The sequence below is a fragment of the Heterodontus francisci genome, chromosome 29 (genome assembly GCF_036365525.1).
Source record: "Heterodontus francisci isolate sHetFra1 chromosome 29, sHetFra1.hap1, whole genome shotgun sequence".
NCBI classification, from domain to species: Eukaryota; Metazoa; Chordata; class Chondrichthyes; order Heterodontiformes; family Heterodontidae; genus Heterodontus; species Heterodontus francisci.
In genome coordinates, this window is record NC_090399.1 from 71,482,186 (window position 1) to 71,504,185 (window position 22,000).

At 45.6% G+C, this 22,000-nt stretch overlaps 1 protein-coding gene across 1 annotated transcript; it reads left to right on the forward strand.

Moving 5' to 3' along the window:
* The first annotated feature begins 421 nt into the window (after positions 1-421).
* LOC137345901 (probable G-protein coupled receptor 139) lies at positions 422-17,002 on the forward strand. Its single transcript, XM_068009143.1, has 5 exons — positions 422-491; positions 574-659; positions 2,922-2,995; positions 3,078-3,130; positions 16,302-17,002. Exons 1-5 carry the CDS (start codon positions 422-424, stop codon positions 17,000-17,002), a joined length of 984 nt encoding a protein of 327 aa, XP_067865244.1.
* Positions 17,003-22,000: the final 4,998 nt, after the last annotated feature.

The following is a 22,000-nucleotide window of genomic DNA, read 5'->3' on the forward strand; positions in this document are numbered from 1 at the left end:
ATCAACACCAGGACTATTGTTCCTGAGACTGTTCATCCACATCAACACCAGGGCTATTGTTCCTGAGACTGTTCATCTACATCAACAACAGGGCTATTGTTCCTGAGACTGTTCATCCACATCAACACCAGGGCTATTGTTCCTGAGACTGTTCATCTATATCAGCACCTGAGATCACAACAAAATAATTTGCAAATCGTGGTTTGAAGAAATTTCTAATGATTATAATTTTTTCCAACCTGTCTAATAAACATATTTCATTACAGAAAGCGAAAAACAGTTCATTAACTCAGTTTGTTCAGTGGACTGTCACTAATATCACTGCTCACATTCCCTAGATGACTGTCCCACTGGAGGTTGCTCTGTGCTATTAATAAAGGATCCTCTGAAGAAGTCTCTGAGTTGGTGTTTAACACAAGAAATGGAATACCCTGTAATATATCGGATCGAGCTCATTTACTACCCATTTCTTGCAGCCATCAGTATTCCTGGTAAGGCAGTGAAGTGACATGGTGAAAGTTGAATGTCAATGTGTGACTGTTCATATTACATTTTCCTATTTGCTGCTGTCAGTTTTTTTTATTCATTTATGGGATGTGGGCATCACTGGCTCGGTCAGCATTTATTGCTCATTCCGAATTGCCCTTGAGAAGGAGACGGTGAGCTGCCTTTTTAAACTGCTGCAGTCCATGTGAGGTAGGATTTTGACCGAGAGACAGTGAAGGAACGGCGATATAGTTTCAAGTCAGGATGGTGTGGTGACTTGGATGGGAACTTGCAGGTGGTGATGTTCCTGTGCATCTGCTGCTCTTGTCCTTCGAGGTGGTAGAGGTCGCGGGTTTGGACTCTAAGGAGTCTTGGTGCGTTGCTGCCACTGTGTGTCGGTGGTGGAGGGAATGAATGTTTGTAGATGGGGTGCCAATCAAGCGGGTTGCCTTGTTCTGGATGGTGTCGAGCTGCTTGGGTGTTGTTGGAGCTGCACCCATCCAGTTAAGTGGAGAGTATTCCATCACACTTCTGACTTGTGCCTTGTAGATGGTGGACAGTCTTTGCGGAGTCAGAAGGTGAGTTACTCGCCGTAGGATTCCTAGCCTCTTGTAGCCACAGTATTTATATGACTACTCCAGTTCAGTTTCTGGTCAATGGTAGCGCCTAGAATGTTGATAGTGGGGGATTCAGCGATGGTAATGCCATTGACTGTCAAGGAGAGATGGTTAGATTCTCTCTTGTTGGAGATGGTCACTGCCTGGCACTTGTGTGGCGCAAATGTTACTTGCCACTTATTAGCCCAAGCCTGGATATTGACCAGGTCTTGCTGCTCAGATGATTGACCTCCAACAACCACAGCCATCTTCCTTTGCGCTAGGTATGACTCCAATCAGCAGAGAGTTTTCCCCCTGATTCCCATTGTCTCCAGTTTTGCTAGGGCTCCTTGATGCCATACTTGGTCAAATGCTGCCTTTATGTGAAGGGCAGTCACTCTCATCTCACCTCTTGAGTTTAGCTCTTTTGTCCATGTTTGAACCAAGGCTGTAATGAGATCAGGAGCTGAGTGGCTCTGGTAGAACCCAAACTGAGCGTCATTGAGCAGGTTATTGCAAAGCAAGTGCCGCTTGATGGCGCTGTTGATGACAACTTCCATCACTTTACTGACGATTGAGAGTAAACCGATGGGGCGGTAATTGGCCGGGTTGGACTTGTCCTGCTTTTTGAGCACAGGACATACCTGAGCAATTTTCCACATTGCCGGGCAGATGCCAGTGTTGCAGCTATACTGGAACAGCTTGGCTAGGGGTGCGACAAGTTCTGGAGCACAGGTCTTCAGTACTATTGCCGGAATATTGTCAGGATCCATAGCCTTTGCAGTATCCAGTGCCTTCAGTCATTTCTTGATATCACGTGGAGTGAATTGAATTGGCTGAAATTTGGCATCTGTGATGCTGGGGACTTCAGGAGGAGGCCGAGATGGATCATCAACTCAGCACTTCTGGCTGAAGATTGTTGCAAATGCTTCAGTCTTATCTTTTGCACTGATGTGCTGGGCTCCCCCATCATTGAGGATGGGGATATTTGTGGAGCCACCTCCTCCAGTTAGTTGTTTAATTGTCCACCACCATTCACGGCTGGATGTGGCAGGACTGCAGAGCTTAGATCTGAGCGTTGGTTATTGGATTGCTTAGCTCTGTCTATTGCATGCTGCTTATGCAATTTGTATGCAAGTAGTCCTGGGTTGACCCTCATTTTGAGGTATGTCTGGTGCTGCTCCTGGCATGCCCTCCTGCACTCTTCATTGAACAAGGCTTGGTCTCCTGGCTTGATGGGAATGGTAAAGTGGGGGATATACTGGGTCAAGAGGTTATAGATTGTGGTTGAGGAAAATTCTGCTGCTGCTGATGGCCCACAGCGCCTCATGGATGCCCAGTTTTGCATTGCTAGATCTGTTCAAAATCTATCCCATTTAGCACGGTGATAGTGCCACACAACACGATGGAGGGTATCCTCAATGTGAAGGCGGGACTTCGTCTCCACAAGGACTGTGCGGTGGTCACTCCTACCAATACTGTCATGGACAGAAGCATCTGCAGCAGCCAGATTGGATAGGACGAGGTCAAGTATGCTTTTGCCTCGTGTTGGTTCCCCCACCACCTGCCACAGACCCAGTCTGGAAGCTATGTCCTTTAGTAATTGGCCAGCTCGGTTAGTAGTGGTGCTACCGAGCCACTCTTGGTCATGGAGATTGAAGTCCCCCGCCCAGAGTATATTTTGTGCCGTTGCCACCCTCAGTGCTTCCTCCAAATGGTCAAGTGGCAATTGATTGTTTTCTTTTCCGAATGTGATGACTGATCTAAAATTATAACACTTCTTGTATTTTAAACACAGAAAATGCTAAAAAAATCAATTTCCTTTAATGGTTGCAATAGAAATTCATCATGGAGACTGCACAGACTTCAGATAAGAAACAAATTAGCAGTTTAAAATGTGCTGATGATGTTAAGTGGGTTACACACGTATCATAAAGATTCGTAGTGTTATTGTATTATAATATTATTTTATAATACCGTATGGTCTTACTGCAGATGTTTCTCTTGTTTGCATGGATTTGAATACAGCTTTGTTTATGTTTCTGAATGTAAGTGGAAGGTCAACCTGGTGATTTCTGTTACTGGTGCATGACCCACCCCATCAGACTTTTCCATTCTTCACTTTACCCCATCACTGTTTAAAAAGAGGGGAGGCTCGCACTCTCCATGTTGTACAGACTATAACCCAACAGGGTGAGAGTGTACTCTCCATGTTGTACAGACTATAACCCAACAGGGTGAGATTGCACTCTCCATGTTGTACAGACTATAATCCAGCAGGGTGAGAGTGCACTCTCTGTGTTTTACAGACTATAACACAACAGGGTGAGAGTGCACTCTCCATGTTGTAAAGACGATAACCCAACAGGAGGAGAGTGCACTCTCCATGTTGTACAGACTATAATCCAACAGGGTGAGAGTGCACTCTCCATGTTGTACAGACTATAACCCAACAGGGTGAGATTACACTCTCCATGTTGTACAGACTATAACCCAACAGGGTGAGAGTGCACTCTCCATGTTGTGCAGACTGCAACCCAACAGGGTGAGAGTGCACTCTCCATGTTGTACAGACTATAACCCAACAGGGTGAGAGTGCACTCTCCATGTTGTGCAGACCACAACCGAACAGGGTAAGAGTGCACTCTCCATGTTGTACAGAATATAACCCAACAGGGTGAGAGTGCACTCTCCATGCTGTACAGAAAATAACCCAACAGGGTGAGATTGCACTCTCCATGTTGTACAGACTATAACCCAACAGGGTGAGAGTGCACTCTCCATGTTGTACAGACCATAATCCAACAGGGTGAGAGTGCACTCTCCATGTTGTACAGACTATAACCCAACAGGGTGAGAGTGCACTCTCCATGTTGTGCAGACCACAACCGAACAGGGTGAGAGTGCACTCTCCATGTTGTACAGAATATAACCCAACAGGGTGAGAGTGCACTCTCCATGCTGTACAGAAAATAACCCAACAGGGTGAGATTGCACTCTCCATGTTGTACAGACCATAACCCAACAGAGTTAGAGTGCACTCTCCATGTTGTGCAGACCATAACCCAACAGGGTGAGAGTGCACTCTCCATGTTGTACAGACCACAACCCAACAGAGTTAGAGTGCACTCTCCATGTTGTACAGACTGTAACCCAACAGGAGGAGAGTGCACTCTCCATGTTGTCCAGACCATATTCCATCAGGGTGAGAGTGCACTCTCCGTGTTGTACAGACTGTAACCCAACAGGGTGAGAGTGCACTCTCCATGTTGTGCAGACTATAACCCAACAGGGTGAGAGTGCACTCTCCATGTTGTACAGACTATAACCCAACAGGGTGAGAGTGCACTCTCCATGTTGTGCAGACCATAACCCAACAGGGTAAGAGTGCACTCTCCGAGTTTTACAGACTATAACACAACAGGGTGAGAGTGCACTCTCCATGTTGTACAGACTGTAACCCAACAGGGTGAGAGTGCACTCTCCATGTTATACAGACTATAATCCAACAGGGTGAGAGTGCACTCTCCATGTTGTACAGACTATAACCCAACAGGGTGAGAGTGCACTCTCCATGTTGTACAGACTATAACCCAACAGGGGGAGAGTGCACTCTCCATGTTGTACTGACCATAATCCAACAGGTTAAGAGTGCACTCTCCGTGTTGTACAGGCTATAACCCAACAGGGTGAGATTGCACTCCCCATGTTGTACAGACCATAACCCAACAGAGTGAGAGTGCACTCTCCATGTTGTGCAGACCATAACCCAACAGGGTGAGATTGCACTCCCCATGTTGTACAGACCATAACCCAACAGAGTGAGAGTGCACTCTCCATGTTGTGCAGACCATAACCCAACAGGGTAAGAGTGCACTCTCCATGTTATACAGACTACAATCCAACAGGGTGAGAGTGCACTCTCCGTGTTTTACAGACTATAACACAACAGGGTAAGAGTGCACTCTCCATGTTATACAGACTACAATCCAACAGGGTGAGAGTGCACTCTCCGTGTTTTACAGACTATAACACAACAGGGTGAGAGTGCACTCTCCATGTTGTACTGACCATAATCCAACAGGGTAAGAGTGCACTCTCCATGTTGTACAGACTATAACCCAACAGGGGGAGAGTGCACTCTCCATGTTGTACTGACCATAATCCAACAGGGTAAGAGTGCACTCTCCGTGTTGTACAGGCTATAACCCAACAGGGTGAGAGTGCACTCTCCATGTTGTACGGACTATAAACCAAAAGGGTGAGGGTGCACTCTCCATGTTGTACAGACTGTAACCCAACAGGAGGAGAGTGCACTCTCCATGTTGTCCAGACCATATTCCAACAGGGTGAGAGTGCACTCTCCGTGTTGTACAGACTGTAACCCAACAGGGTGAGTATGCACTCTCCATGTTGTACAGACTATAACCCAACAGGGTGAGTATGCACTCTCAATGTTGTACAGACTATAACCCAACAGGGTGAGAGTGCACTCTCCATGTTGTGCAGACCACAACCGAACAGGGTGAGAGTGCACTCTCCGTGTTGTACAGACCATAACCCAACAGGGTGAGATTGCACTCCCCATGTTGTACAGACCATAACCCAACAGAGTGAGAGTGCACTCTCCATGTTGTGCAGACCATAACCCAACAGGGTAAGAGTGCACTCTCCATGTTATACAGACTACAATCCAACAGGGTGAGAGTGCACTCTCCGTGTTTTACAGACTATAACACAACAGGGTGAGAGTGCACTCTCCATGTTGTACAGACTATAACCCAACAGGGTGAGAGTGCACTCTCCATGTTGTACAGACTATAACCAAACAGGGTGAGAGTGCACTCGCCATGTTGTACAGACCATAACCCAACAGGGTGAGAGTGCACTCTCCGTGTTGTAAAGGCTATAACCCAACAGGGTGAGAGTGCACTCTCCATGTTGGACAGAATATAAACCAAAAGGGTGAGAGTGCACTCTGCATGTTGTGCAGACCATAACCCAACAGGGTGAGAGTGCACTCTCCATGTTGTACAGACCATAACCCAACAGGGTGAGAGTGCACTCTCCATGTTATACAGACTATAATCCAACAGGGTGAGAGTGCACTCTCCATGTTGTACAGACTATAACCCAACAGGGTGAGAGTGCACTCTCCATGTTGTACAGACTATAACCAAACAGGGTGAGAGTGCACTCTCCGTGTTGTACAGACCATAACCCAACAGGGTGAGAGTGCACTCTCCGTGTTGTACAGACCATAACCCAACAGGGTGAGAGTGCACTCTCCGTGTTGTACAGACCATAACCCAACAGGGTGAGAGTGCACTCTCCGTGTTGTACAGACCATAACCCAACAGGGTGAGAGTGCACTCTCCGTGTTGTACAGACCATAACCCAACAGGGTGAGAGTGCACTCTCCGTGTTGTACAGACCATAACCCAACAGGGTGAGAGTGCACTCTCCATGTTGTACAGGCTATAACCCAACAAGGTGAGAGTGCACTCTCCGTGTTGTACAGACGAGAACTGAACAGGGTGAGAGTGCACTCTCCATGTTGTACAGACCATAAACCAAAAGGGTGAGAGTGCACTCTGCATGTTGTACAGACCATAACCCAACAGGGTGAGAGTGCACTCTCCATGTTGTACAGACCATAACCCAACAGGGTGAGAGTGCACTCTCCATGTTGTACAGACCATAACCCAACAGGGTGAGAGTGCACTCTCTATGTTGTACAGACTATAATCCAACAGGGTGAGAGTGCACTCTCCATGTTGTACAGACCATAACCCAAGAGGGTGAGAGTGCACTCTCCATGTTATACAGACTATAACCCAACAGGGTGAGAGTGCACTCTCCATGTTATACAGACTATAATCCAACAGGGTGAGAGTGCACTCTCCATGTTGTACAGACTATAATCCAACAGGGTGAGAGTGCACTCTCCATGTTGTACAGACTATAATCCAACAGGGTGAGAGTGCACTCTCCATGTTGTACAGACTATAATCCAACAGGGTGAGAGTGCACTCTCCGTGTTTTACAGACAATAATCCAACAGGGTGAGAGTGCACTCTCCATGTCGTACAGACCATAACGCAAGAGTGTGGGATTGCACTCTCCATGTTGTACAGACCATAACCCAACAGGGTGAGAGTACACTCTCTATGTTGTACAGACTATAACCCAACAGGGTGAGAGTGCATTCTCCGTGTTTTACAGACTATAACACAACAGGGGCAGAGTGCACTCTCCATGTTGTACAGACCATAATCCAACAGGGTGAGAGTGCACTCTTCGTGTTTTACAGACTATAACCCAACAGGGTGAGAGTGCACTCTCCATGTTGTACAGACCATAACCCAACAGGGTGAGAGTGCACTCTCCATGTTGTACTGACCATAATCCAACAGGGTAAGAGTGCACTCTCCGTGTTTTACAGACTATAACCCAAGAGGGTGAGAGTGCACTCTCCATGTTGTACAGACTATAATCCAACAGGGTGAGAGTGCACTCTCCATGTTGTACAGACTATAACCCAACAGGGTGAGAGTGCACTCTCCGTGTTGTACAGACTATAATCCAACAGGGTGAGAGTGCACTCTCCGTGTTTTACAGACTATAACACAACAGGGTGAGAGTGCACTCTCCATGTTGTACAGACTATAATCCAACAGGGTGAGAGTGCACTCTCCGTGTTGTACAGACTATAATCCAACAGGGTGAGAGTGCACTCTCCGTGTTTTACAGACTATAACACAACAGGGTGAGAGTGCACTCTCCGTGTTTTACAGACTATAACCCAACAGGGTGAGAGTGCACTCTCCATGTTGTACAGACCATAACCCAACAGGGTGAGAGTGCACTCTCCATGTTGTACTGACCATAATCCAACAGGGTAAGAGTGCACTCTCCGTGTTTTACAGACTATAACCCAACAGGGTGAGAGTGCACTCTCCATGTTGTACAGACTATAATCCAACAGGGTGAGAGTGCACTCTCCGTGTTGTACAGACTATAATCCAACAGGGTGAGAGTGCACTCTCCGTGTTTTACAGACTATAACACAACAGGGTGAGAGTGCACTCTCCATGTTGTACAGACTATAACCCAACAGGGTGAGAGTGCACACTCCATGTTGTACAGACTAAAACCCAACAGGGTGAGAGTGCACTCTCCATGTTGTACGGACTATAACCCAACAGGGTGAGAGTGCACTCTCCATGTTGTACTGACCATAATCCAACAGGGTAAGAGTGCACTCTCCGTGTTTTACAGACTATAACCCAACAGGGTGAGAGTGCACTCTCCATGTTGTACAGACCATAACCCAAGAGGGTGAGAGTGCACTCTCCATGTTGTACAGACTATAATCCAACAGGGTGAGAGTGCACTCTCCATGTTGTACAGACTATAATCCAACAGGGTGAGAGTGCACTCTCCATGTTGTACAGACTATAACCCAACAGGGTGAGATTACACTCTCCATGTTGTACAGACTATAACCCAACAGGGTGAGAGTGCACTCTCCATGTTGTGCAGACTGCAACCCAACAGGGTGAGAGTGCACTCTCCATGTTGTACAGACTATAACCCAACAGGGTGAGAGTGCACTCTCCATGTTGTGCAGACCACAACCGAACAGGGTAAGAGTGCACTCTCCATGTTGTACAGAATATAACCCAACAGGGTGAGAGTGCACTCTCCATGCTGTACAGAAAATAACCCAACAGGGTGAGATTGCACTCTCCATGTTGTACAGACTATAACCCAACAGGGTGAGAGTGCACTCTCCATGTTGTACAGACCATAATCCAACAGGGTGAGAGTGCACTCTCCATGTTGTACAGACTATAACCCAACAGGGTGAGAGTGCACTCTCCATGTTGTGCAGACCACAACCGAACAGGGTGAGAGTGCACTCTCCATGTTGTACAGAATATAACCCAACAGGGTGAGAGTGCACTCTCCATGCTGTACAGAAAATAACCCAACAGGGTGAGATTGCACTCTCCATGTTGTACAGACCATAACCCAACAGAGTTAGAGTGCACTCTCCATGTTGTGCAGACCATAACCCAACAGGGTGAGAGTGCACTCTCCATGTTGTACAGACCACAACCCAACAGAGTTAGAGTGCACTCTCCATGTTGTACAGACTGTAACCCAACAGGAGGAGAGTGCACTCTCCATGTTGTCCAGACCATATTCCATCAGGGTGAGAGTGCACTCTCCGTGTTGTACAGACTGTAACCCAACAGGGTGAGAGTGCACTCTCCATGTTGTGCAGACTATAACCCAACAGGGTGAGAGTGCACTCTCCATGTTGTACAGACTATAACCCAACAGGGTGAGAGTGCACTCTCCATGTTGTGCAGACCATAACCCAACAGGGTAAGAGTGCACTCTCCGAGTTTTACAGACTATAACACAACAGGGTGAGAGTGCACTCTCCATGTTGTACAGACTGTAACCCAACAGGGTGAGAGTGCACTCTCCATGTTATACAGACTATAATCCAACAGGGTGAGAGTGCACTCTCCATGTTGTACAGACTATAACCCAACAGGGTGAGAGTGCACTCTCCATGTTGTACAGACTATAACCCAACAGGGGGAGAGTGCACTCTCCATGTTGTACTGACCATAATCCAACAGGTTAAGAGTGCACTCTCCGTGTTGTACAGGCTATAACCCAACAGGGTGAGATTGCACTCCCCATGTTGTACAGACCATAACCCAACAGAGTGAGAGTGCACTCTCCATGTTGTGCAGACCATAACCCAACAGGGTGAGATTGCACTCCCCATGTTGTACAGACCATAACCCAACAGAGTGAGAGTGCACTCTCCATGTTGTGCAGACCATAACCCAACAGGGTAAGAGTGCACTCTCCATGTTATACAGACTACAATCCAACAGGGTGAGAGTGCACTCTCCGTGTTTTACAGACTATAACACAACAGGGTAAGAGTGCACTCTCCATGTTATACAGACTACAATCCAACAGGGTGAGAGTGCACTCTCCGTGTTTTACAGACTATAACACAACAGGGTGAGAGTGCACTCTCCATGTTGTACTGACCATAATCCAACAGGGTAAGAGTGCACTCTCCATGTTGTACAGACTATAACCCAACAGGGGGAGAGTGCACTCTCCATGTTGTACTGACCATAATCCAACAGGGTAAGAGTGCACTCTCCGTGTTGTACAGGCTATAACCCAACAGGGTGAGAGTGCACTCTCCATGTTGTACGGACTATAAACCAAAAGGGTGAGGGTGCACTCTCCATGTTGTACAGACTGTAACCCAACAGGAGGAGAGTGCACTCTCCATGTTGTCCAGACCATATTCCAACAGGGTGAGAGTGCACTCTCCGTGTTGTACAGACTGTAACCCAACAGGGTGAGTATGCACTCTCCATGTTGTACAGACTATAACCCAACAGGGTGAGTATGCACTCTCAATGTTGTACAGACTATAACCCAACAGGGTGAGAGTGCACTCTCCATGTTGTGCAGACCACAACCGAACAGGGTGAGAGTGCACTCTCCGTGTTGTACAGACCATAACCCAACAGGGTGAGATTGCACTCCCCATGTTGTACAGACCATAACCCAACAGAGTGAGAGTGCACTCTCCATGTTGTGCAGACCATAACCCAACAGGGTAAGAGTGCACTCTCCATGTTATACAGACTACAATCCAACAGGGTGAGAGTGCACTCTCCGTGTTTTACAGACTATAACACAACAGGGTGAGAGTGCACTCTCCATGTTGTACAGACTATAACCCAACAGGGTGAGAGTGCACTCTCCATGTTGTACAGACTATAACCAAACAGGGTGAGAGTGCACTCGCCATGTTGTACAGACCATAACCCAACAGGGTGAGAGTGCACTCTCCGTGTTGTAAAGGCTATAACCCAACAGGGTGAGAGTGCACTCTCCATGTTGGACAGAATATAAACCAAAAGGGTGAGAGTGCACTCTGCATGTTGTGCAGACCATAACCCAACAGGGTGAGAGTGCACTCTCCATGTTGTACAGACCATAACCCAACAGGGTGAGAGTGCACTCTCCATGTTATACAGACTATAATCCAACAGGGTGAGAGTGCACTCTCCATGTTGTACAGACTATAACCCAACAGGGTGAGAGTGCACTCTCCATGTTGTACAGACTATAACCAAACAGGGTGAGAGTGCACTCTCCGTGTTGTACAGACCATAACCCAACAGGGTGAGAGTGCACTCTCCGTGTTGTACAGACCATAACCCAACAGGGTGAGAGTGCACTCTCCGTGTTGTACAGACCATAACCCAACAGGGTGAGAGTGCACTCTCCGTGTTGTACAGACCATAACCCAACAGGGTGAGAGTGCACTCTCCGTGTTGTACAGACCATAACCCAACAGGGTGAGAGTGCACTCTCCGTGTTGTACAGACCATAACCCAACAGGGTGAGAGTGCACTCTCCATGTTGTACAGGCTATAACCCAACAAGGTGAGAGTGCACTCTCCGTGTTGTACAGACGAGAACTGAACAGGGTGAGAGTGCACTCTCCATGTTGTACAGACCATAAACCAAAAGGGTGAGAGTGCACTCTGCATGTTGTACAGACCATAACCCAACAGGGTGAGAGTGCACTCTCCATGTTGTACAGACCATAACCCAACAGGGTGAGAGTGCACTCTCCATGTTGTACAGACCATAACCCAACAGGGTGAGAGTGCACTCTCTATGTTGTACAGACTATAATCCAACAGGGTGAGAGTGCACTCTCCATGTTGTACAGACCATAACCCAAGAGGGTGAGAGTGCACTCTCCATGTTATACAGACTATAACCCAACAGGGTGAGAGTGCACTCTCCATGTTATACAGACTATAATCCAACAGGGTGAGAGTGCACTCTCCATGTTGTACAGACTATAATCCAACAGGGTGAGAGTGCACTCTCCATGTTGTACAGACTATAATCCAACAGGGTGAGAGTGCACTCTCCATGTTGTACAGACTATAATCCAACAGGGTGAGAGTGCACTCTCCGTGTTTTACAGACAATAATCCAACAGGGTGAGAGTGCACTCTCCATGTCGTACAGACCATAACGCAAGAGTGTGGGATTGCACTCTCCATGTTGTACAGACCATAACCCAACAGGGTGAGAGTACACTCTCTATGTTGTACAGACTATAACCCAACAGGGTGAGAGTGCATTCTCCGTGTTTTACAGACTATAACACAACAGGGGCAGAGTGCACTCTCCATGTTGTACAGACCATAATCCAACAGGGTGAGAGTGCACTCTTCGTGTTTTACAGACTATAACCCAACAGGGTGAGAGTGCACTCTCCATGTTGTACAGACCATAACCCAACAGGGTGAGAGTGCACTCTCCATGTTGTACTGACCATAATCCAACAGGGTAAGAGTGCACTCTCCGTGTTTTACAGACTATAACCCAAGAGGGTGAGAGTGCACTCTCCATGTTGTACAGACTATAATCCAACAGGGTGAGAGTGCACTCTCCATGTTGTACAGACTATAACCCAACAGGGTGAGAGTGCACTCTCCGTGTTGTACAGACTATAATCCAACAGGGTGAGAGTGCACTCTCCGTGTTTTACAGACTATAACACAACAGGGTGAGAGTGCACTCTCCATGTTGTACAGACTATAATCCAACAGGGTGAGAGTGCACTCTCCGTGTTGTACAGACTATAATCCAACAGGGTGAGAGTGCACTCTCCGTGTTTTACAGACTATAACACAACAGGGTGAGAGTGCACTCTCCGTGTTTTACAGACTATAACCCAACAGGGTGAGAGTGCACTCTCCATGTTGTACAGACCATAACCCAACAGGGTGAGAGTGCACTCTCCATGTTGTACTGACCATAATCCAACAGGGTAAGAGTGCACTCTCCGTGTTTTACAGACTATAACCCAACAGGGTGAGAGTGCACTCTCCATGTTGTACAGACTATAATCCAACAGGGTGAGAGTGCACTCTCCGTGTTGTACAGACTATAATCCAACAGGGTGAGAGTGCACTCTCCGTGTTTTACAGACTATAACACAACAGGGTGAGAGTGCACTCTCCATGTTGTACAGACTATAACCCAACAGGGTGAGAGTGCACACTCCATGTTGTACAGACTAAAACCCAACAGGGTGAGAGTGCACTCTCCATGTTGTACGGACTATAACCCAACAGGGTGAGAGTGCACTCTCCATGTTGTACTGACCATAATCCAACAGGGTAAGAGTGCACTCTCCGTGTTTTACAGACTATAACCCAACAGGGTGAGAGTGCACTCTCCATGTTGTACAGACCATAACCCAAGAGGGTGAGAGTGCACTCTCCATGTTGTACAGACTATAATCCAACAGGGTGAGAGTGCACTCTCCATGTTGTACAGACTATAATCCAACAGGGTGAGAGTGCACTCTCCGTGTTTTACAGACAATAATCCAACAGGGTGAGAGTGCACTCTCCATGTTATACAGACTATAATCCAACAGGGTGAGAGTGCACTCTCCATGTCGTACAGACTATAATCCAACAGGGTGAGAGTGCACTCTCCGTGTTTTACAGACAATAATCCAACAGGGTGAGAGTGCACTCTCCATGTCATACAGACCATAACGCAAGAGTGTGGGATTGCACTCTCCATGTTGTACAGACCATAACCCAACAGGGTGAGAGTACACTCTCTATGTTGTACAGACTATAACCCAACAGGGTGAGAGTGCATTCTCCGTGTTTTACAGACTATAACACAACAGGGGGAGAGTGCACTCTCCATGTTGTACTGACCATAATCCAACAGGGTAAGAGTGCACTCTCCGTGTTTTACAGACTATAACCCAACAGGGTGAGAGTGCACTCTCCATGTTGTACAAACCATAACCCAACAGGGTGAGAGTGCACTCTCCATGTTGTACTGACCATAATCCAACAGGGTAAGAGTGCACTCTCCGTGTTTTACAGACTATAACCCAACAGGGTGAGAGTGCACTCTCCATGTTGTACTGACCATAATCCAACAGGGTAAGAGTGCACTCTCCGTGTTTTACAGACTATAACCCAACAGGGTAAGAGTGCACTCTCCGTGTTTTACAGACTATAACACAACAGGGGGAGAGTGCACTCTCCATGTTGTACTGACCATAATCCAACAGGGTAAGAGTGCACTCTCCGTGTTTTACAGACTATAACCCAACAGGGTGAGAGTGCACTCTCCATGTTGTACAGACCATAACCCAACAGGGTGAGAGTACACTCTCTATGTTGTACAGACTATAACCCAACAGGGTGAGAGTGCACTCTCCATGTTGTACAGACCATAACCCAACAGGGTGAGAGTGCACTCTCCATGTTGTACTGACCATAATCCAACAGGGTAAGAGTGCACTCTCCATGTTGTACAGACCATAACCCAACAGGGTGAGAGTGCACTCTCCATGTTGTACAGACTATAATCCAACAGGGTGAGAGTGCACTCTCCGTGTTGTACAGACTATAACCCAACAGGGTGAGAGTGCACTCTCCATGTTGTACAGACCATAACCCAACAGGGTGAGAGTGCACTCTCCATGTTGTACAGACTATAATCCAACAGGGTGAGAGTGCACTCTCCGTGTTGTACAGACTATAATCCAACAGGGTGAGAGTGCACTCTCCGTGTTTTACAGACTATAACCCAACAGGGTGAGAGTGCACTCTCCATGTTGTACTGACCATAATCCAACAGGGTAAGAGTGCACTCTCCGTGTTTTACAGACTATAACACAACAGGGGGAGAGTGCACTCTCCATGTTGTACAGACTATAACCCAACAGGGTGAGAGTGCACTCTCCGTGTTTTACAGACTATAACACAACAGGGTGAGAGTGCACACTCCATGTTGTACAGACTAAAACCCAACAGGGTGAGAGTGCACTCTCCATGTTGTACAGACTAAAACCCAACAGGGTGAGAGTGCACTCTCCATGTTGTACGGACTATAACCCAACAGGGTGAGAGTGCACTCTCCATGTTGTACAGACTATAACACAACAGGGGGAGAGTGCACTCTCCGTGTTTTACAGACTATAACCCAACAGGGTGAGAGTGCACTCTCCATGTTGTACGGACTATAACCCAACAGGGTGAGAGTGCACTCTCCATGTTGTACTGACCATAATCCAACAGGGTAAGAGTGCACTCTCCATGTTGTACAGACTATAACCCAACAGGGTGAGAGTGCACTCTATATGTTGTACAGACTATAACCCAACAGGGTGAGAGTGCACTCTATATGTTGTACAGACTATAACCCAACAGGGTGAGAGTGCATTCTCCGTGTTTTACAGACTATAACACAACAGGGTGAGAGTGCACTCTCCATGTTGTACTGACCATAATCCAACAGGGAAAGAGTGCACTCTCCGTGTTTTACAGACTATAACACAACAGGGTGATAGTGCACTCTCCGTGTTTTACAGACTATAACCCAACAGGGTAAGAGTGCACTCTATATGTTGTACAGACTATAACCCAACAGGTTGAGAGTGCATTCTCCGTGTTTTACAGACTATAACCCAACAGGGTGAGAGTGCACTCTCCATGTTCTCATGATTATAATCCAACAGAGTGAGATTGCGCTCACCCTGTTGTACAGACTGTAACCCAACAGTGTTGAGCTGATTTGCAGATATTTACTCTTGGACACACTGGTGTTTTGGATACCAGAATTCTCCAAAAAACCTGCAATACTTTTTTTTTAAACCTCAGCATCTGTTTGTCTCTCTGAGATCAAAATCTTCAATTGCATTTTAATGTTTCCTGTGTCTTCTTTTCCACAGTTTTCCCTGCAGCCAAAAAAACACTTTATTAAAATATCAATTTCATTAAATTCGGAACAGAATAACTCATATTTACATACTTTCCACTTTCATTTTAAATAATTCGTTTCAAAATATTTTGGAACAAGGTCAAGGTTAATTTAATCCTTTTCTGTTTCTTACAGTTAACTTGGTGGGGATTGTGATTTTGTCTCGAGGAAAGTGTGGTCTCTCCAAATGTATCACTCACTATCTGGTGGCCATGGCAGTGGCGGATCTAATGGTGATTATCATCCATGTGATATTACACCGGATTAATATCATGTACTTTCCAATTAGCTTCCTGTTTATAACTCCTGTGTGTATGCTAAACCTTGTTGCAGACTCTGTAGCTGCAGACTGTTCTGTCTGGTTTACTGTTGCCTTCACTTTTGATCGCTTTGTAACAATTTGCTGTCAGAAGCTACAATCAAAATATAACACCAAGAAAACAGCGTCTGTGGTTATCACCACCGTGTTTGTGGTGAGTTCTGTCAAGAGTTCTCCCTTTTACTTTGCAGGTGAACCTGTATTTATAATTGACAACGTGCCTTGGTATTGTGTTCCCACAGTTGATTATCTCACCTCCCCTTTGTGGAGAGCCAACATATGTATCAACAGGATAATAACCCCTCTATTACCAATCCTGTTAATTGTGTTGTTCAATGCTTTGACCATCAGACACATTATAATGGCGAATAGAGTTCGCAGGGGTCTCCGGAGCAACAGTGAGAATCAGAATGATCCAGAGGTGAAGAATCGAAGGAAATCCATGATATTGCTTTTCACTATTTCTGCCAATTTCATATTATTGTGGATGACATTTGTTGTCTATTCGATAAACTGGCCAGTGAGAAACTATACTTACACCGACAAATATTACAGTAACCCGAAATATATTGTCCAACAAGTTGGGTTTATGTTGCTGCTTCTCAGTTCCTGCACAAACACTTGTATCTATGGACTGACACAGAGGAAATTCAGAGAGGAGCTGAAGAATGGGATAAAATATTTGTTTACACTGAATGGGAAATTGTGTCAATAACAAGTAACAAACATCAAGCTGGAGCAGGGCTTATAGGTTTATAAGTCACTTGTTTTTATATTCCTGAAATCCTTGTGGGCACATGAAGGAGAATGAGAAGACTGAGTATCTTTATCAAGATTTTGGATTGTGATGTAGAACGATCATAATATTAAAGATAAAATTAATATGTGTAAATTAAGCAGTGTCACATGAAATGTTTTGTTGTAAATTTAACTGCTAGATTTGTGTCGTTACAGCCACTGTACACCATCAATAATTCCCCATAAAGGAGCAGTAACATTAAATCACATATTCTGTCCCCTTAGAACAAGCTCAGGTAAGGATTTTCTGGTAATCATTGCAATTCACCTTTGGATTAATACATGGCAATTAACTTTACTCACATGGTTAGAGAAGGTGTAAATACAGAAAAGAATGTTCCTCAAAAAGAAGCCAAAATGATTTAAAATGTTAGAGAAACATTTAGTCTTTGTTGATACCTTTCCTGTCCTATTCACTCATAGAATGTCCTGTTCTGGCCTCATATTTGCTGTTAATAGTCCATGGGATGGATTCTTGAGTGTTTCTCCTCCACATCTGGTTCATGCTGGAACAGATGAAGCAGCCTCACTATCCACTATCTGGCCATTTCTTCAGGGTCATCCTGGAATGCAAAGATATCCCCTGTGTCTCTTCTTCTCTACCATCAGACTTTATAAACCCGTCTCCCTTACCTCCTCCTCCCTTACCTCCAACAACATGTGAAAAATCCAGCAGCTTCTTGGCCTCTGTCGTTGAGAGCAACTGTTCACCTGCTCCTGTTGAAATCAGTCTTCGAGTGTTCACCAAACCAACAAATATTTCTGTGCTGAAGTAACTGCTTTCACCAATCTCTCTCCGATCTCTCCACAATCTCGATGCAAATTTGACTATGAAAGCTGCCTCCTGAAGCTTTGAGCTTGTTTCTACTCCAACAATAACTGTTTCTGTTTTTGGTCCCGATATTAGTTAATATTTGACAGGTGTCTTGACTCTCAACTTCTTCCCCATCCCTTTCAAAACCACTATTGCTGAAAAGAGTGAAGGCTGTAGAGAAATAGAGAAAGTGTACTTAAAAAAAGTAATTAGGAGAGTGAAGAGGGGGCATGAAAAAACACTGGTGGGCAAGATAAAGGAAAATCCCAAGGTGTTTTATCTGTATATTAAGGGCTGCAGCGGTTCAAGAAGGCAGCTCACCACCACCTTCTCAAGGGCAATTAGAGATGGGCAATAAATGCTGGCCTGGCCAGTGATGCCCACATCCCATGAATGAATTTTTAAAAAGAAGATAACCAGGGAAAGAATAGGGCCCATTTGGGACCAAAGTGGAGCTGGAGGATGTAGGTGAGGTTTTAACTGATTACTTTTCATCTGTGTTCACTATGGAGAAGGACAGTGCAGGTGTAGAGATCAGAGAAGGGGATTGTGATATACTTGAACAAATTAACATTGAAAGGGAGGAGCTAGTAATGGTTTTATCGGACTTAAAAGTGGATAAATCCCCAGGCCCAGATGAGATGTATCCCAGGCTGCTATGTGAGGCATGCGAGGAGACTGCTGCGGCTCTGACATAAATTTTCAAATCTTCTCTGTCTACAGAAGAGGTGCCAGAGGCCTGGAGGACAGCGAAGGTGGTACCATCATTCAAGAAGGGTAGCAGGGATAAACCAGGTAATTACAGGCCAGTGAGTCTAACATCAGTGGTTGGGAAACTATTGGAAAAAGTTCTGAGGGACAGGATTAATCTCCACTTGGAAAGGCAGGGATTAATCAAGGATAGTCAACATGGATTTGTCAGGGGGAGATCATGTTGAATAAACTTGATTGAATTTTTCGAGGAGGTGACTAGTTGTGTAGATGAGGGTAAAGCAATTGATGTAGTCTACATGGACTTCTGTAAGGCTTTTGATAAGATCACTTGTGGAAGACTGATCAAGAATGTAAGAGCCCATGGGATCCAGGGCAATTTGGTAAATTGGATCCAAAATTGGCTTGGTGGCAGGAGGCAGAGGGTGATGGTCGAGGGTTGTTTTTGCGATTGGAAGCCTGTGACCAGTGGTGTACTGCAGTGATCGGTGCTGGGACCCTTGTTGCTTTTAGTGTGCATTAATGGTTTGGATGTGAATATAGGAGGTATGAACAGTAAGTTCGAAGATGACACGAAAATTGGTGGTGTTGTATATAGTGAGGAGGAAATCCTTTGACTACAGGACAATATAGATGGGCTGGTAAGATGGATAGAGCAGTGGCAAATGAAATTTTTTTCCTGAGAAGTGTGAGGTGTTGTATTTTTGGGATGACTCATAAGGCAAGGGAATATACAATGAATGGTAGGACCCTAGGTCGTACAGAGTGTCAGAAGGACCTTGCTGTACTTGTCCATAGATCACTGAAGACAGCAGCACAGGTAGATAGGTGGTTAGGAAGGCCTATGGGATACTTGCCTTTATTAGCCAAGGCATGGAATATAAGTGCAGGGACGTTATGCTGGAGCTGTAGGAAATGCTAGTTAGGCCACAGCTGGAGTACTGTGTACAGATCTGGGCACCACACCATAGGAAGGATGTGATTGCACTGGAGAGGATGCAGAGGAAATCTACCAGGATGTTGCCTGGGCTGGAGCATTTCAGCTATGGAGAGAGACTGGATAGGCTAGGGTTGTTTTGCTTAAAGCAGAGAAGGCTGAGGTGGGGCCTGATTGAGGTATACAAAATTATGAGGGGCATTGATAGGTTAGATAGGAAGAAACTTTTTCCCTTAGCGGAGGTGTCAGTAACCAGGGGCATATATTTAAGGGAAGGGCAGGAGGTTTAGAGGGGACTTGAGGAAAAAAACAATTCACCCAGAGGGTGGTTGGAATCTTGAGTGCACTGCATGAACAGGTGGTAGAGGCAGGTACCCTCACAACATTTCAGAAGTATTTAGGTGAGCACTTGAAACACCATAGCATACAAGGCTACGGGCCAAGTGCTCGCGTATGGGCTTAGAATCGATAGGTGCTTGATGGCCGGCAAGGACACGATGGCCTGAAGGGACTCTGTTTCTATGCTGTATAAATCTGTGACTCTATGACTGTTGCCACCACTTACTCAAAAGTCAAGACCAAGTCCTCTGTTCTTAGAAAATATACAATCCAATCTCGCACTTCCCTTCCTCCCCAAATTCCTTCAACATGTTGTTGTCTCCCAAATCCGTGCACATCCTTCTGATAATATCATATTTGACTCTCTTCAATCAGGTTTCCACCCCTGTCACAATATTCAAACTGTCCCAAAGAAAGTGAAACATCACACCTTCTGTGACTGATACTGTGGTGCACAATCCCTCCACAAGACCTCCTCAGTCTCTCTGTAATATTTGAAAAGGTTGACCACGCAATTCTCCTTCAATGTCTCTGATCCATTCATCAGATAACTGGTACTGTCCTCGTGTGGTTCTACTCTTACCTGCTGTCCAATAGTATCCTCACTTTATTACTCTAGCCCTCCAGCTGTTCGTTCCCATCTCCGTGCAGCCCTTTGGAGATATTATCAGAAAACATAGGGTCAGCTTCCACATGTACACTGACGACACCAATTTCTACCTCTCCATTACCACACTCAACCCTTACACTGCCACTGAGTTTCAGATTACTTGAATGATGTGAATTATTTATGATTAACAGTTTCCTCCAGTTATACATTGGGAGGACAGGAGCCACCACCTTCATGTCCACAGCACAAACTCTGTACCTTCCATTCTCTATTACTACTCCTTGGCCTTTCTCTCAGCCGGGACCATAATGTTTGTAACCTTGGCTTCCTGTTCGATCCCACGATGTGTGTCATAAACTCATATTCTCTCTTCACAAAGATCACCTATTTCCACAATGTGAAAGTTCTCCATTCACTCTGCAGTGCATGTGCTGTTGAAACTCTCATCCATGTTCTTGTCATTTCGAGACTCACTTTATCCAATGTTCTCCTGCTCGAGATCCCATTTACAAGATTAACAAACCTCAGCTCCACTAAAACTCTGCTACTCACATCCTATCCCATCCAAGTTCCTCTGATCAGACAAGTATATTCTTGTTGAACTTCATTAGGTCCTTGGCCTCCAAAACCTGGAATTTAAAGTTCTGGTCCTGTGTTTAGATGCTTCTCTATGATAATATATTTCTATATCAGTAACATTATCCAGCCCTACTAAAACCTACCCTCCACTCAGCACTCTCATCTGCTCCAGTATCCATGTTAATTTTCCATCCCTTTGCCCTAGCATTCGTGGTGATAACTTCGACCACCAAGTCTCCATGTTCTGTAATTTCCTTCACTCTGCCTGCCATTCATCCTCGAAAGCTTTAATGAATATTCAAACAAACTTTATCATTATGATCAAGCCAGTTGATCAACACTGTTTCAATGAGTAGTGCAGTAGTGCCAGAAGCAACACGAAGCATACCGAAAGTAAGGCATGAAACTTGTGAAGCTACAACACATGGTAAACAATGGAAGCAACATGTTGTAAACCAGCGGTTTCCAACCTGATCCCATGGGGTGTCCACATTACAATTTTTGTCTTACATTTGGGTGGGCACTGTTGAGACAATTTCATAAAGATAACGGCATTAAACATTTATCTTACTATTAACCAAAACAACAAACGTGCATTTTTGTGAAGAAGCTTTAAATAAGAAGTTCTAATTTATTGATTTACTTTCTCATCACTATTCTGCACACTGATTTCGTGAGATACCTGGTATTTTTGTTCTTGCATAAGTAATCAATGTTTGCCTGCACAATTGATGCAGGAGTATTCTGGATAGATGTCATCCTGTGAGGAGTGATCTGAATGAATCTGTTCCCTCTTTCTGTCTCTCTCTCCCATGCCCCCCACCCCTATGTTGTTCTCCTGACATGTTGTCCTCACTCTCTGTGTCCACATCCCATCCCCCTTTCTCTCTGTCCACTTTCTGTCTGTCCCCATTTACACTCTGCC